The sequence below is a fragment of the Protopterus annectens genome, chromosome 17.part0 (assembly GCF_019279795.1).
Source record: "Protopterus annectens isolate FY-2018-M chromosome 17.part0, PAN1.0, whole genome shotgun sequence".
Lineage (NCBI taxonomy): Eukaryota > Metazoa > Chordata > Ceratodontiformes > Protopteridae > Protopterus > Protopterus annectens.
In genome coordinates this window covers 314,949,539-314,962,756 of record NC_056751.1, presented here as the reverse complement: position 1 = coordinate 314,962,756, position 13,218 = coordinate 314,949,539, and the positions used below count along the sequence as shown (strand labels likewise).

General features: G+C 46.6%; 1 protein-coding gene across 1 annotated transcript in view; it reads left to right on the top strand.

Annotated features, from left to right (window-relative positions):
• The window catches only part of TEX30 (testis expressed 30), a 78,225-nt gene that overhangs the window by 51,503 nt on the left and 13,504 nt on the right, over positions 1-13,218 (top strand). Inside the window, exon 3 of the mRNA XM_044059746.1 lies at positions 11,399-11,450. Coding sequence (XP_043915681.1) covers positions 11,399-11,450 — 52 coding nt within the window. The remainder of the gene's footprint in view (positions 1-11,398; positions 11,451-13,218) is intronic.

Below are 13,218 nucleotides of genomic sequence, written 5' to 3'. Positions count from 1 at the left end.
GAGTCCCCCTTTGTTACGTGTATGAAAGCACCATGACAGCATGGGCTCAATAAGTACCCCCAAGTGCTCCCACTAGATGTCAGATTTTTGGTGAACTAGATCCTTCACCCCCCCCCCCCACCCCCACTCGAGGGTTAGCCAGCAGTGGTTCTGTGGGCACTTGTGCCACTTTTTGACCTCAGGTCACATGCACCCTAGTCAAGGCTTTATCCCTGTTTGTCACAGTGCTAGCTACCAAACCAGTATCCAAAGTTGATTTGAAATTCTTAGCTTGGGAAACCTTATTTTTAGTAGCACTGACATCCTTTAAGGAGGATTTCAGAACTTTAGGCTCTTTGCTCAAAACCTCCATATATCAGTTTTCATAAAGATTCTATATGTCTTTGTGCTAATCCAACCTTTATGCCCAAGTTAACTTCAGAAATTAATCTTAATAAGTTGGTTACTCTCCCAGAGTTTCCCCCCAGCATTTCAACAAAGGAAAATATTTGTTACACTGACTTGATGTACACTATTAGAAAATATTTTATCTACACAGAACTGTAGATAATAGAAAGGATGATTAACTTTTTTTTCCTTTGCACTAGGTGAAATAGATCAGAAAGTACCTGCCACCTTCTCCATGTGGCTTTCAGGTTGTATTGCCTCTTGCTTTACAAAATAATAACAAAATATTTCCTAAGGCATTAGAGACCCAATCTGCTATGGCATTAGCTACCTCCTTTTTCTTTTTTTAAGAACCTTTCTTTTTATGATGCCTGTGCATCTGCAACTTGGGATCCTGGATGTCATCTGAAGGTGTAGGTAAGCATTCAAGGCTACTGTCCATTATATTCTGTTATGATGTCACCCAAGAAGAGAAATTAAGGACTCTGTCTTACGTGATTGAGTCCATTCACTTTAAAAGTACAGTGGATATAAAAAGTGTACACACCCCTGTTAAAATGCCAGGTTTTTGTGATATAAAAATGAGACCGCAATAACTTAAACAAAGTATTAGTTTAAGGGTGTGCACACTTATGCAACCAGCTTATTCTACATTTTTTATTTTTTATTTTTTTTTCCCTAACAGATTTGTTTTTCAATTGAATTGTACAGGTTATAGGTCACATTAAAGGTGGGAAAAGTTTTGAAATGATTTATTGTGGTCTCATTCTTTATATGTCACAAAAACCTGGCATTTTAACACTTTTTATATCCACTGTAAGATACAACAGGTAATTTACTTACCATAATGTTAGATTTTCATGATCCATGTCCATTCAGTTGAACATCTCCCACCATCCACCATTCCAGTGCAGATTTTCCCTTGTGAAGAAATCTGCAGAATTGGGCTGAGGACTGTATGTATGCCAAGATTCTTAGCTATGTTTATAGCAGAGTACATGATGAGATTAGGGGAGGTGTGGTGCATCAATACAAACAGAAAATGATTGACTTTAACAATTGGCTTAGTTTCTGGTGTCATTCCAGGGGGATACAGTACCTGACAGCTTGGGAAGACATGATCGATGGACCACAATGTTTTGCCTGAGATGGCCTGCATCTACCTCACATGGGCTTCAGGCTTCTGACTTCTGGCAAAGGCTCTTGCCTCCCCTATAGTGCCTTTTTCTAGGAAAAGTGATGAGGTTAAAACTACCAACATAAAAATTTAAACAAAACACAAATTAAAGGTCATGCTGCTAAATGCTAGGAGTCTAAACATGAAACTGCACTCATTGAAAGCATTCCTAACCCTAGAAATGCTGACATCTGTGCAGTCACAGAAACCTGGTTCAAAGCTACAGAGAGCACCCCACCCTTACCTGGTTACTCATACTATCATACATTCAGACCCCAAAATGTGGGCAGTAAAGCCAAACGAGGTGGAGTTTCAATATACATTAAAGACATACACACCTCCAGGCTGGTCAAACAGTATGACCTACAGGGGATACTCCAGGTGACAAAGACCCCTATTCAAATCATAGCTAGCTACCGGCCCCCAAATCTGACTCAAGATGCCCAATCTGCCTATTTGGACCTGTTCAGATCTGTCAAGATTCAACCCTTTACCCTGATCCTGGGTGACCTTAACTTCCCAAACATAGATTGGATGAACTACTCGTGCCAGAGCACAAATACCCAGAGATTCCTTGATTTTGTTAATGCAAATCCCTTGGAACAGCTAGTTGATACCCCCACAAGAGGCGATAATATCTTGAACTTGGTATTAACCAACATGAGTAACCACTGCAGCATCCTTGTTGGAGCATTTTTCCCCAGGACTCTATTGAAAATGGGCTCCTTTGGCCCAGTGGTCTATCCTGGTAAACAAACTGTAAAAAAAAAAAAAATTATAGTATCATCCTCCCTGGTCACCATCTCTCCCAACCCCCCCCCCAGCTAGGATCAGACATAAAAACTTCCCCAAAGCTGATTACAGCCTCCTGAAGCATGGTATAAATAACTTCATAGCCCCCTCCCCCTCTGTAGGAACTGGCACCAATATCCAAAACTACACCAAAGCACTATACAAGCATTTATATAGATGCATGGAATCAGGAATACCCAACAGGACTAAATCATCCTCCGCAAAGAAGAATAAACCTGTCTGGTGGACATCTGCAATAAATAAACTCTCTAACAAAAGGAAAAAAATGCTGACCAAGAAGAAGCAGGTGCCCTATTGGAAGCAATGTCTCCTTAGCCTGAACAAGCAAATAAGAGTACTAGTGAAATCCTCCAAAGCAAACTTTGAGTCCAAATTGGCCACCTTTACTAGAGACGATCATAAGGCCTTCTTCACATATGTCTGCAACCTCAAAGGAAGCAGCTAGATCTGTTCAGAACTGGTGGTCAAGGACACCACATATACAAATGCTGTAGATATAGCAAACTTGCTGGCTGACAGATTCAGCGAAAACTTTACCCCTCTGTCCCCTATCAGTAAATCAGGACATCCCCAGTACCTTCCCCCTTCCCCTTATTTATTGGGAACAGGTCATCATTGCTGTCTCAAAGGCAAAAAATACAGCCTCTATGGAATCTGATAAGATCCCAGGCTGCATCCTATGTGAACTCAGGCAGGAACTTGCAGCACCATTAGGCACCCTAGTCAACCAAAGAAAACAACTGCCAGTATATCCAAACAATTTATTCCAAATAGCTTCTCTCTCTCTAGCGCCTCGGCTTCAAAAAGCCTTCAAGGAGTCTAGGAGGCGCTAGAGAGAGAGAAGCTATTTGGAATAAATCGTTTGGATATACTGGCAGTTGTTTTCTTTCCTTGTTGGATATATTTTGCATTTTGGTGCTTGTGTTGTTTTCACCCTAGTCAACCAAGCCTGAGCACTGGCTTCATCCCAGCTGAGTGGAGGACAGCCAGTGTCATCCCTTTACACAAAGGTGGAGTGTTCACTGATCTGGGAAATTATAGACCCATCAGCCTAACTAACCTAATCTGCAAGGCCATGGAATGGATTACCATGGACCTCATTAACAAGGACATTGACAACCTCCAAACACTTGATCCCATAGAGTTTGGCTTCGTCAAGGGGCGGTCATGTCTGCTAAATTTGGTTGACTTCTTTGAGACAGTCACCAAAGCCATGGATGAGGAGGAAGATGGTGCACACTGCCTACCTTGAACTGGCCAAAGCCTTTGACAAAATTCCCCACTCGGGTATAATAGATAAACTCTCTCAACTAGGCATCAGTCCATATATTACCAGATGGGTAGCAAACTGGCTCACTGATAGGACTCACGTAGTCAAAATAGGGGAAGCCACCTCAAGCAGTAAGCGTACTCAAGGGTTCGGTCTTGGGGCATCTGTTATTTGGAATATACTTTTCTGAAGTGCAGGCCAAAACCAGTGGGCTATGGCTGATCAAGTTTGCAGATGACTGCAGACTGGGTGCTGTCATCAGTTCTCCTAATGATGTGGACATCCTCCAAGAGGATCTCACTCAGACAGATGACTGGTGCCAGAAACATGGCCTCAAGCTGAATACCAAAAAATATATCATCATCCCCTTTGGGGAGAGTGACGTCCCCACAAATTATCACATTAATAATGTCCTTAACACGCAATCAGTTGCGAGGGATTTGGGCACCCAGGTTGATAGCAACCAGACTTTTGATCACCATGTTGCTTCTGTTGTATGGAAAGCCTTCTATATGGCCCACCTCATAAGTAAGGGTATCTCATCCAGGGACAGGGTGGTCATAACATCCCTGCATTCTTCCCTTATAAGCCTCATTATTGAGTTAAACACCCCTTTCATCATGTACCTTGCAAAGCACATGCAGCAGCTGGAGAGACCACAGAGGTTCCTCACCAAGAGAATCCAGGGCCTCAAACACCTACCATACACAGGCTAAAAGCTCTATCCCTGTACTCAGTTTCATACAGACTCCTCAGAGGAGACTTCTGTCTGGCATACAAGGCTATCATGGACCCCACCTTGATGGGACTGCTGCATATCCGCAAGTCAAGCTCCACTAGAGTAATCCACATGCTCAGCCTGAACCTGGTCTGTGACAGCAATAAGATTTGTTGGCGGGACATATTTGCATCCCAGAGACTCCCCATCTATGAATAGACTCCCTCTCCACATCAAGCAGAGTACCTCTTTACCCCTTTTTATGTGCAACCTGGATAACTGGATGGGAAACAGAAAATATACCCCTGGGATTCCACCCGTGTCCCTGCTGGACAGGCGTATCGGGTGCTGATTTGTCTAAACATGGACTAAACTCTTGGCTAGGCTTACAAGGGCCTCAAAGCCAATAGCCTAGTAACCTCCTATGATCCTATTACAGAAGGGATGAGATGAATTATGAGCCAAGGAATGTCTCAAAAGTGCCAAACAGCTGCTGCCTGCAATACTGTTGATGTGAATGGACATGAATCAAAAAGATTTAACATTATCTTAAATGCATAACTTTATTTATACTTTACTGTTACATTTTGCCTTGAAGGTCTATTTTTATGGAGTGTACACTTGTACACATACTTTCTGTACATGTACTTTTTGTTTAGTTTAGAATATTTAGCTGGTAGGGGAAGTTCTAGTTTTTTATACATTTAACATGGTCTGTCACAGAAGCATTTCTAAATAAATATCTGCTTTCTAAATGTAAGTAATTTGTAGTATTGTTGTATAACCAAAGACAGTAGGGGAGCAAAGGCTTTTTTGAGCCAAGGCATTGGAGTATTTTGTTTTGTTATAATAAATTTGTTTGATTTGATTTAAAAATATTTTTTTATTTTTTTGTTTGTGACAGTAGGGTAAAATTAGAAGTTATGTACTCACCATAACGTTCCATCTGAGTAGGTGTATTCATTTGTCTGCAACCTGTGGGTTATGGATCCGATATCGGATCCGAACCGGCATGGTTTACCAGCTATGGATCCGAGCTCTCAGCTTCTCCCCTCACCCATAATGCCCTGCTCTCCCTACATGACCTCAGATCGAGTTTGCCAACAGCATGAACACCCTGAAAAGGGTAACACATCATATGCAGGAAACTGAAAAGGCCAGGGGGATAGGAGGGCGGGATGTTTGCAGACAAATGAATACACCTACTCAGATGGAACGTTATGGTGAGTACATAACTTCTAAATCTGAAGTAGGAGATTCATTTGTCTGCAACCTGTGGGACAGAGTCCCCAGCTACCTGAATCTTGGGCGGCCATCATGGAAGGATATTCCGGAGCACCGCGGAGCCAAAGGATGCTCTACCCCTAGATGTAAGATCCAACTTGTAGTGGGAAATAAAGGTATGAGATGAAGCCCAAGTGGCTGCTGCACAAATATCATCTAGAGGAATCCTAGCCTTAAAGGCGGTCGAGGTAGAGACTGACTGGGTTGAATGGGCATGTACACCCTCTGGTGCGGGCCTTCCAGAAGCTTGATAAGCCAATAAGATGCATTGTGAAATCCAGCGAGATAATGAGACTTTAGAAATTGGTTTGCCCAAATTAAATTTAGCAAAGGAAATGAACAACTGGTCGGATTGCCTATGACCAGCCGTCCTGTTTAGATAAAATCTAAGTTGCCTGTGAACATCTAAGGAATGAAGCTTGTATTCACCCTTGTTTTGATATTTAGGAAAGAAAACAGGGAGGTTAATGGATTGATTAATGTTTGCTTCAGAAGCTACCTTAGGAAGAAAGGACAGGTTGGTCCTGAGGTAAACACGGTCCGGATGAAAGACCAAGTAAGGAGGTTTGGCTGATAATGCTTGAAGTTCTGAGACTCTCTTGGCCGAGGTAATGGCTACTAAAAAGGCGGTCTTGAAAGATAAGAATTTCAGATCTACCGTAGCCGCCGGTTCGAAGGGGGGGGGGCGGTCAAGGCCTGGAGGACCAAAGAAAGGTCCCAAGGAGGAACCACTTGCTTTACAGGGGGCCTGAGAAGGAAAGTACCTTTTAGGAAAATTTTACACAGTTTGGCCGACAGAGTCATGACCAATATGATAATGAGAAATTGCCGCAAGTTGTACTTTGACCGTGGAACTGCTGGCACCATCATTAAAAAGAGTGGTTAAGAAGTCAAGCACCAGAGGAAGGGGAACTGTGAAGGGGTTTAGGCCTTGCTGCTCCGCCCATAAGGAGAACCATTTCCACTTACTGCGGTAGACTTTCCTAGTGGATGGCTTATGAGCTGCCACCAGGATGGCCTTAACAGGGGACAAAATACCAGGGGTCCTGATCAAGGGTGGAACTGGAGCAGCCAAGCGGTCAGCTTCAGGTTGTCCAGGTTCGGGGGAGATAAGCGGGATGGATGAGATATCAGATCCGGAATGGGATCTAGAATCCAAGAAGGATTCACTGAGTGAGACCTTAGGAAAGGGAACCAGATCTGTCGAGGCCAAAATGGAGCAATGAGAATCATTCTGCACCCCAACCGAGAGGCTTTCTGAAGAACTTGGAGCATCAGAGGCAAGGGGGGATAAGCATAAAGAAGACTGGGTGGCCAAGCATGCACCAGAGCGTCTCTTGGGGCACCTCCGGGAGGAGGTATTAGAGCGAAAAAACTGTCGCACTTGGTGTTTGAGGGAGACGCAAAAAGATCGCAACAAGGAGTTCCCCACCGTGCGAAGATGCGTTCCGCTACCTGAGTATTGAGAGACCACTCGTAAGGGGTGAGAATGGTGCGACTGAGTTTGTCCGCCAGGATGTTGGACCGACACGGAATATGCGTTGCTATGAGAAAGCGGTTGGTGGAGATTGCCCATTCCCACACTCTCATGGCTTCTCGACAAAGAGGGTAAGACCTGGTTCCTCCTTGTTTGTTGATATACCAGACAACAGACATGTTGTCCGATTGAATCGCAATTGTTCCCAAGGGAAGAAAGGCCTGAAGTGCTAGCAACGCTAAGAGCACTGCTCTCATCTCTAGAACGTTGATATGCAGTGAGGTCTCTGAATCGTTCCACGTGCCTTGGACCGTCCGGCCTGCAAAATGCCCCCCCCACCCGAGGCGGGAGGCGTCCGTGGTCACCGTGGCGAGAGGGGGAGAAGCACAAAAGGGGCGGCCTCCGTGGAGATCTGGAGAGTGTAGCCACCACAAGAGGGACCGCTTGCAAGCCTTGCTGATCGCAATGGGATGATGCATAGGAAGAGCAAGATACGACCACTGAACTAGGAGTGTCCATTGAAGGATGCGCATATTGAACCTGGCGAGAGGAAGAAGCGCTATTGCTGCCGCCATGGACCCTAGGGCCCTCAAGACCAACTCCGCCGGAACTGAGCTTGAGTGGAGAATGGCCCGCACCTGGAGCTGCAGATTTTGAACTCTGTCTGCAGTGAGGAAGGCTCTCAATCTCCTCGTGTCTAACCTGGCACCTATAAAATCTATGAACTGCATGGGTGCTAGGTTGGATTTTTTTGTGTTTATTGTGATGCCCAGACGAGGAGCAAGATGGAGAAAGGAGTCTCGCGCCAAGAGAAGTAGATGCCTTGTTGGGGCGGTGAGAAGCCAGTCGTCCAGGTAGGGAAAGACCTGCACCCCCTGAAGCCTCAGGTGGGCCGCTACCACTGCTAATACTTTGGTGAACACACTGGGGGCTGTGGTGAGACCAAAGGGTAGGACCCGGAATTGGTAGTGACTGGCTCCCAGCCGGAAGCGGAGAAACCTCCTGGAGCGCCTGTCCATTAGTATATGGTAGTACGCATCCTTGAGGTCTATAGAGCACATCCAGTGGTTTTCTCCCAGAAGGGGGAGAATAGACTGCAACGTAACCATTCGGAATTTCTCCTTGGGAACTGCCAGGTTCAAGAGTGAAAGTTCTAAAATTGGTCTTAGATCCCCCGTCTTTTTTGGCACTAAAAAGAACCTGGAGTAGAACCCTGATCCGATCTGGTCTGGGGGGACGGGCTGGATGGCTCTTTTCTTTAGCAGATGGCCAATTTCTGCCAAAGCGGCCTCCCACTGACCGGGTGGAACGTCGGGGAGGGACTTCAATTTTGGCATGTGACGAAAAGGGATACGGTATCCTCTGGATATGATCTGGAGGACCCAGCAGTCTGATGTTATGGACTCCCATGCTGCTAGGTGCTCCAAAAAACGTCCCCCGACTGCCTCCAGAGTGGAGCAGCCGGGCAACCCTTCAGGGCTGCTGCGCGGGCCGTTCAGAGAAGGGTTCTCTGGACCCGAAGTTCCTGGGAGCCCCTCTGCCCCTGGGGCGGCGTCCTCCCTGTCCTCCTCTGCCACGGAAGGACTGGTTGTCCGGAGCAGGCTGGGATTGCTGCGACTTCCGGAACCACATCTTCTTCTGACCCTTTTGGTTCCTAGTATAGGGCCTCTGGGGTACAGAGAAGCGGATTCCGACGGCAGACAGCGTCTTCCCGTCCTTTTCGCTCTGGGTCAAAGTGTCACGAACAGTTTTGCCAAAGAGGGCAGAACCATCGAAAGGGGCGTTCGCAAATGACGCCTTGAAGGGCTCCGTGAAATCACAATGACGGAGCCAGGCCTGACGTCTGGTAACTAGGCCTGCCCCTGCGGCTCTAGCGGCACCTTCCGTAGCATGGGACAGTAGCCGCATAGAGGTATTAGTGACGGACCTGAGAGTGGCCATACGGGTGGAGTGCAGCACTTTGTCCTCCTCCGACATGGACTCTGGGGGGGATGCAGCATATTCTTTTATAAGATCGCGCTGCATCCTAATCACGTGTGCCAGGTAGTTCAGCGCCCTCACTGAGAAGGTCGCTGAACTAAACATCCGCTTCCCCAAGCGGTCCATCATCCGAGACTCCTTGCTCGGGGGATGGACTGAGGGACTCTCCTGAGCAAGTTCCCTCTTGGTGGCAGCCGCCGTCAACATGGCATCTACCGGAGGCCCCTTACTCCAATGGGCACGGTCAGCCGGGGGACTGAGAATACGGTCGGGCCTTTTTGGGATTGGCTCCACGGTGTCCGGTTCCTTCCACGCCCTGGTGGTAATGAGGTCCACCAGGGGGTCGGCAGGAGGGGACACCCAAGAGGTAGACGGGCCCGCTTCAAATGCCTCCAAGAACATGGACTCGTCTGAGGAAGACTTGGGGGCAGACCACCCCCCCCTTATGCGGAGCATTTCCATGATGTCTCCAAATGAGACATCCTCAGGGGGTGATCTTGGGGAGCCTTCCCCTTCCTCCAAGTCCGTGTCTTCTGTGAGAGACTTGGGGGAGTCAATGTGCCTCCTTTTGCACGTATGTTTGCGGGGAACATCCTCCGGGGGGCTGTCAGAGGACTCCTCGCAAACAGTGACCTGTTCCAAGGGAACAACTTGGGGCAAAGGAGCGGGCTGTCCCAAGGGCCGGATGGTGGAAGCCTGACCCAGTACAGATGGAGCGCGGGACGGAGCCGAAGCAAGTGCCGGGGGTCCGGAGACCCTCAACAGGGCCCTCTCCACTACATCAAACGCCGAAGGGGAGCCGACCTCGACCAAAGGATCCGACAATCGGCTCCCCCTCGGATCCGAGGAGTGGATCGGAGCCGGCGCCGAAGCGCTCGGATCCGAGGGGACAGTGCACTCCGACACAGACGGCGCTGAAGGAGCACTGATCCCCCCAGATCCGAAGCTCGGATCCAGGCTCCGAGAGGTCGGATCCGAAGCACTCGAGGGCAGGGACGGATCCGAAGTACCGAGTACTATCGGCGCCGACCCACCCCCGGCTCCGAAGCTGCTCGGCTCCAACTGCTCCGAACCCGGGTAGCGGGTCGGAGAAGGAGCAATAGGTTTAAAGAAAGGGGTCGAGCTCCCCCCCAGAGGGGGGGGAGGCAAGAGCACTCCCATCTGCATCTGGGCCTGGATGAACCTTCTCATCATCCGGTCCAAATCAGCGTCTGACAAGCTATAGGTCGATCTCGACGAGGCTACCGAGGTAGGCCTGGAGTGCCTCCTGGATAGCCTCGACGGAGATCGGGTCTCCTCCTCCTCAGGTCCCGGTGAAAAGCACACGGGTGACCGGAGCTGAGGAGGGGGAGAACCAGCAGACAAGGAGGCCGGAGGAGAAGCCCGCTTGGCAGGTGGGGCCGAAACAGAGGTCTCGGCCCGCCGCTTATGGTGCTTCTCCCTCCGGTCCTTCTTTCTAGCTTCCCTCTCCTCCGAACCACTACAGGGAGGTTGAGTCCCAGGAGGAGGAGGGGGAGCCGGAGAGGAGGTAACCGTCAAAACGGTTCCCCCCGAAGGAGCGGAGGCCGGAGCCAAATCCGGGGGCAAAAGTCCCGCCAGGACCAGCTTAGACCTCTGCTCCTTCAATGCCCTGGGGTTGAACCCTGCACAAATGGAACATCCAGAAGTGAGGTGTTCAACCCCAAGGCATCTAACGCACCGAGTGTGGCCATCAGCAGGGGAAAGCTTATGGCCACACTCGGAGCACTTAGAAAAAACAGCCTTAGGTTGTTCTGACATCCTAAGAGCTAAAAAGTTACTTAAACTAAAGGAAAAAAGTAAAAGTAACTAAACACACACAACAGGCCCAAACACACACTACACTACCAGCGAGGGGAGGGAAACTAAGTAAAAATATATTAAATCACTAAACAAGTATAACTATCAAAAAGGGAATCCTAAACTTTCACTCAACTTTCAAAAACAATTAAATTTTAACAGTATAAGAACTTTATAAAACCACTTAGCTGAAGAGCTCAAGAACACCAATCTGGTCACCAGCGTGGCAAACTAGATCTGCGGTCATGTAGGGAGAGCAGGGCATTATGGGTGAGGGGAGGAGCTGAGAGCTCGGATCCATAGCTGGTAAACCATGCCGGTTCGGATCCGATATCGGATCCATAACTCACAGGTTGCAGACAAATGAATCTCCTACTTCAGATCCCTTTTTTTTACAGTTTTGTTGAATTTTGCTAGCTGTATGTCACTTGTTAGTTTTAGTTTTGCTGAATTTTGTTTCTTGCCTTCATTCAGGAATATATAAGCTCCTCAAAAGACTATCCATTAGATGGTGTTTTTCTTGGTGGTAAGTTGATGATTTTTACCTTTTAAGATTTGCATTATTTTTCATATTCAAATGTATATATTTAAAAATGTATGTATTTTTAAATAGTTTGGTTTTCTTTAAAGGCAAGCAGAGTACATGATGCTGAGAAACTATTTGAGATTGTTGGTTACTGAGAAGTACCGTGACACTAATCCATGTGTACTAAGGCATTATTTCAGAAAGTTAGTCTGCTGCTGCTGAATTGTCCTATTTGTTTTTTATTCCATTTTGATTTAAGACTTGGTAATTTAATACTAATCCATAACTGAGTGTGGGTATCCATAACTGGGTGTGGGCATCACAGGATTTGCCTAAGGTTGGCACAGTTTGATCCTGATGACGAAGCTTGAGTGGTTAAACAAAGACAACAAAAAAAAAAATGCACAAGATAAAAGATCAGAGGTGAAGGTAGCTTTACGAAATGCAGTATACTGTGGAATAAAACGGTCAGTTTAGAAGCTTTTTTTCTACTTGGGAAGCTAATAGCATATTTACAATTATTGAAACATTGTTTCATGTTACAAAGTAAATATCACAAGTTTCAGGGTATACATCCTTTCATTGTTGCAGGTCTTGTGGGTAGATGGTAGTATCTTACTTTTGCTTTTTGGCCCCTTTGGACAGGATGACCATCAGCAGGAGGTCAGTGGCACTCCTTCCCTCCAACCCTGAATAGATAAACTAGTTTGACCCAGGGCTGGAACTGCTAACCTGGGCTTACAGTTGATGAAGTGTCCAACTGTCTTTGTGGGGAGAGCTAAAGGTGTTCTGACCCTGTGCCATCCATTCCTAACCTCCAGGATTTTTTATGCCTTAAACTTTCCCAGGGGAAGTGGCATGCAGTGATATAAACATGTACTCATGGGTATTTCCACCCATGAAACATTGACATTTCATAGGTTCATAGGTGTGTACTAGGTTAATGGCCCTGGAGCCTTTACAAGCCTAGTCCCCAAAAAATTGCCCAGATACCGTGCCACCCGATGTTAGTTCACAGTGCCCATATCCAGTAGTACAACTGGAATGATCCCTGGAGTGAACTTTCTGTTGCACATCCACTCGTTAAGATTTCTCTTGAAGAGGGCCAGTGAGGTGTTCTGCTTGACATGAATGGGAAGCTTATTCCAGAGTATGCAGTCTGGGAGATGAACCTGTCCCTTCAGCATGTTCTGCTAATTGTGGTAATGAGGCTGTGATCTCTGGAGCATGTGGCACAGGAGATTGGGATTTCTTTAGGTGTAACATTTCAAGTAGGGCTGGGCCAGACATGGCTTTGTAGGTCAAGCAGAGATCACCTCTAAGTAGACAATAAGAGACTGAGAACAGCTGAAGTTTCTTGAGTCTGTCCATGTAAGACGTGTTTAAGGCCTAGGATTCTTTTTTTGTGGTGTTAAATGTATTTACTGTAATTTACTTTCTGTATACCTGCAGTGCATCATAATTTCCTGACTGGAATTTAAAAGTCAATTAATTTACAAGTTTTACTGAGGATTTTAAACTACTTAACATTAAATAAATATGTCCAAGTATTAATTGACTATGTTAATCAAAACTATTTAGACCAAATAATATAAAGTCCATCTGGGGATAGCGAGCATCTTGGTTATTCCCTTTGTGATTAATGCAGCTTTAGACCAAATAATATGAAGTCCATCTAGGGATAGCGAGCATCTTGGTTATTCCCTTTGTGATTAATGCAGCTCCTCATTGTCCGTCTAAGACTGAAATCAAACTCTGTCATAAGTAA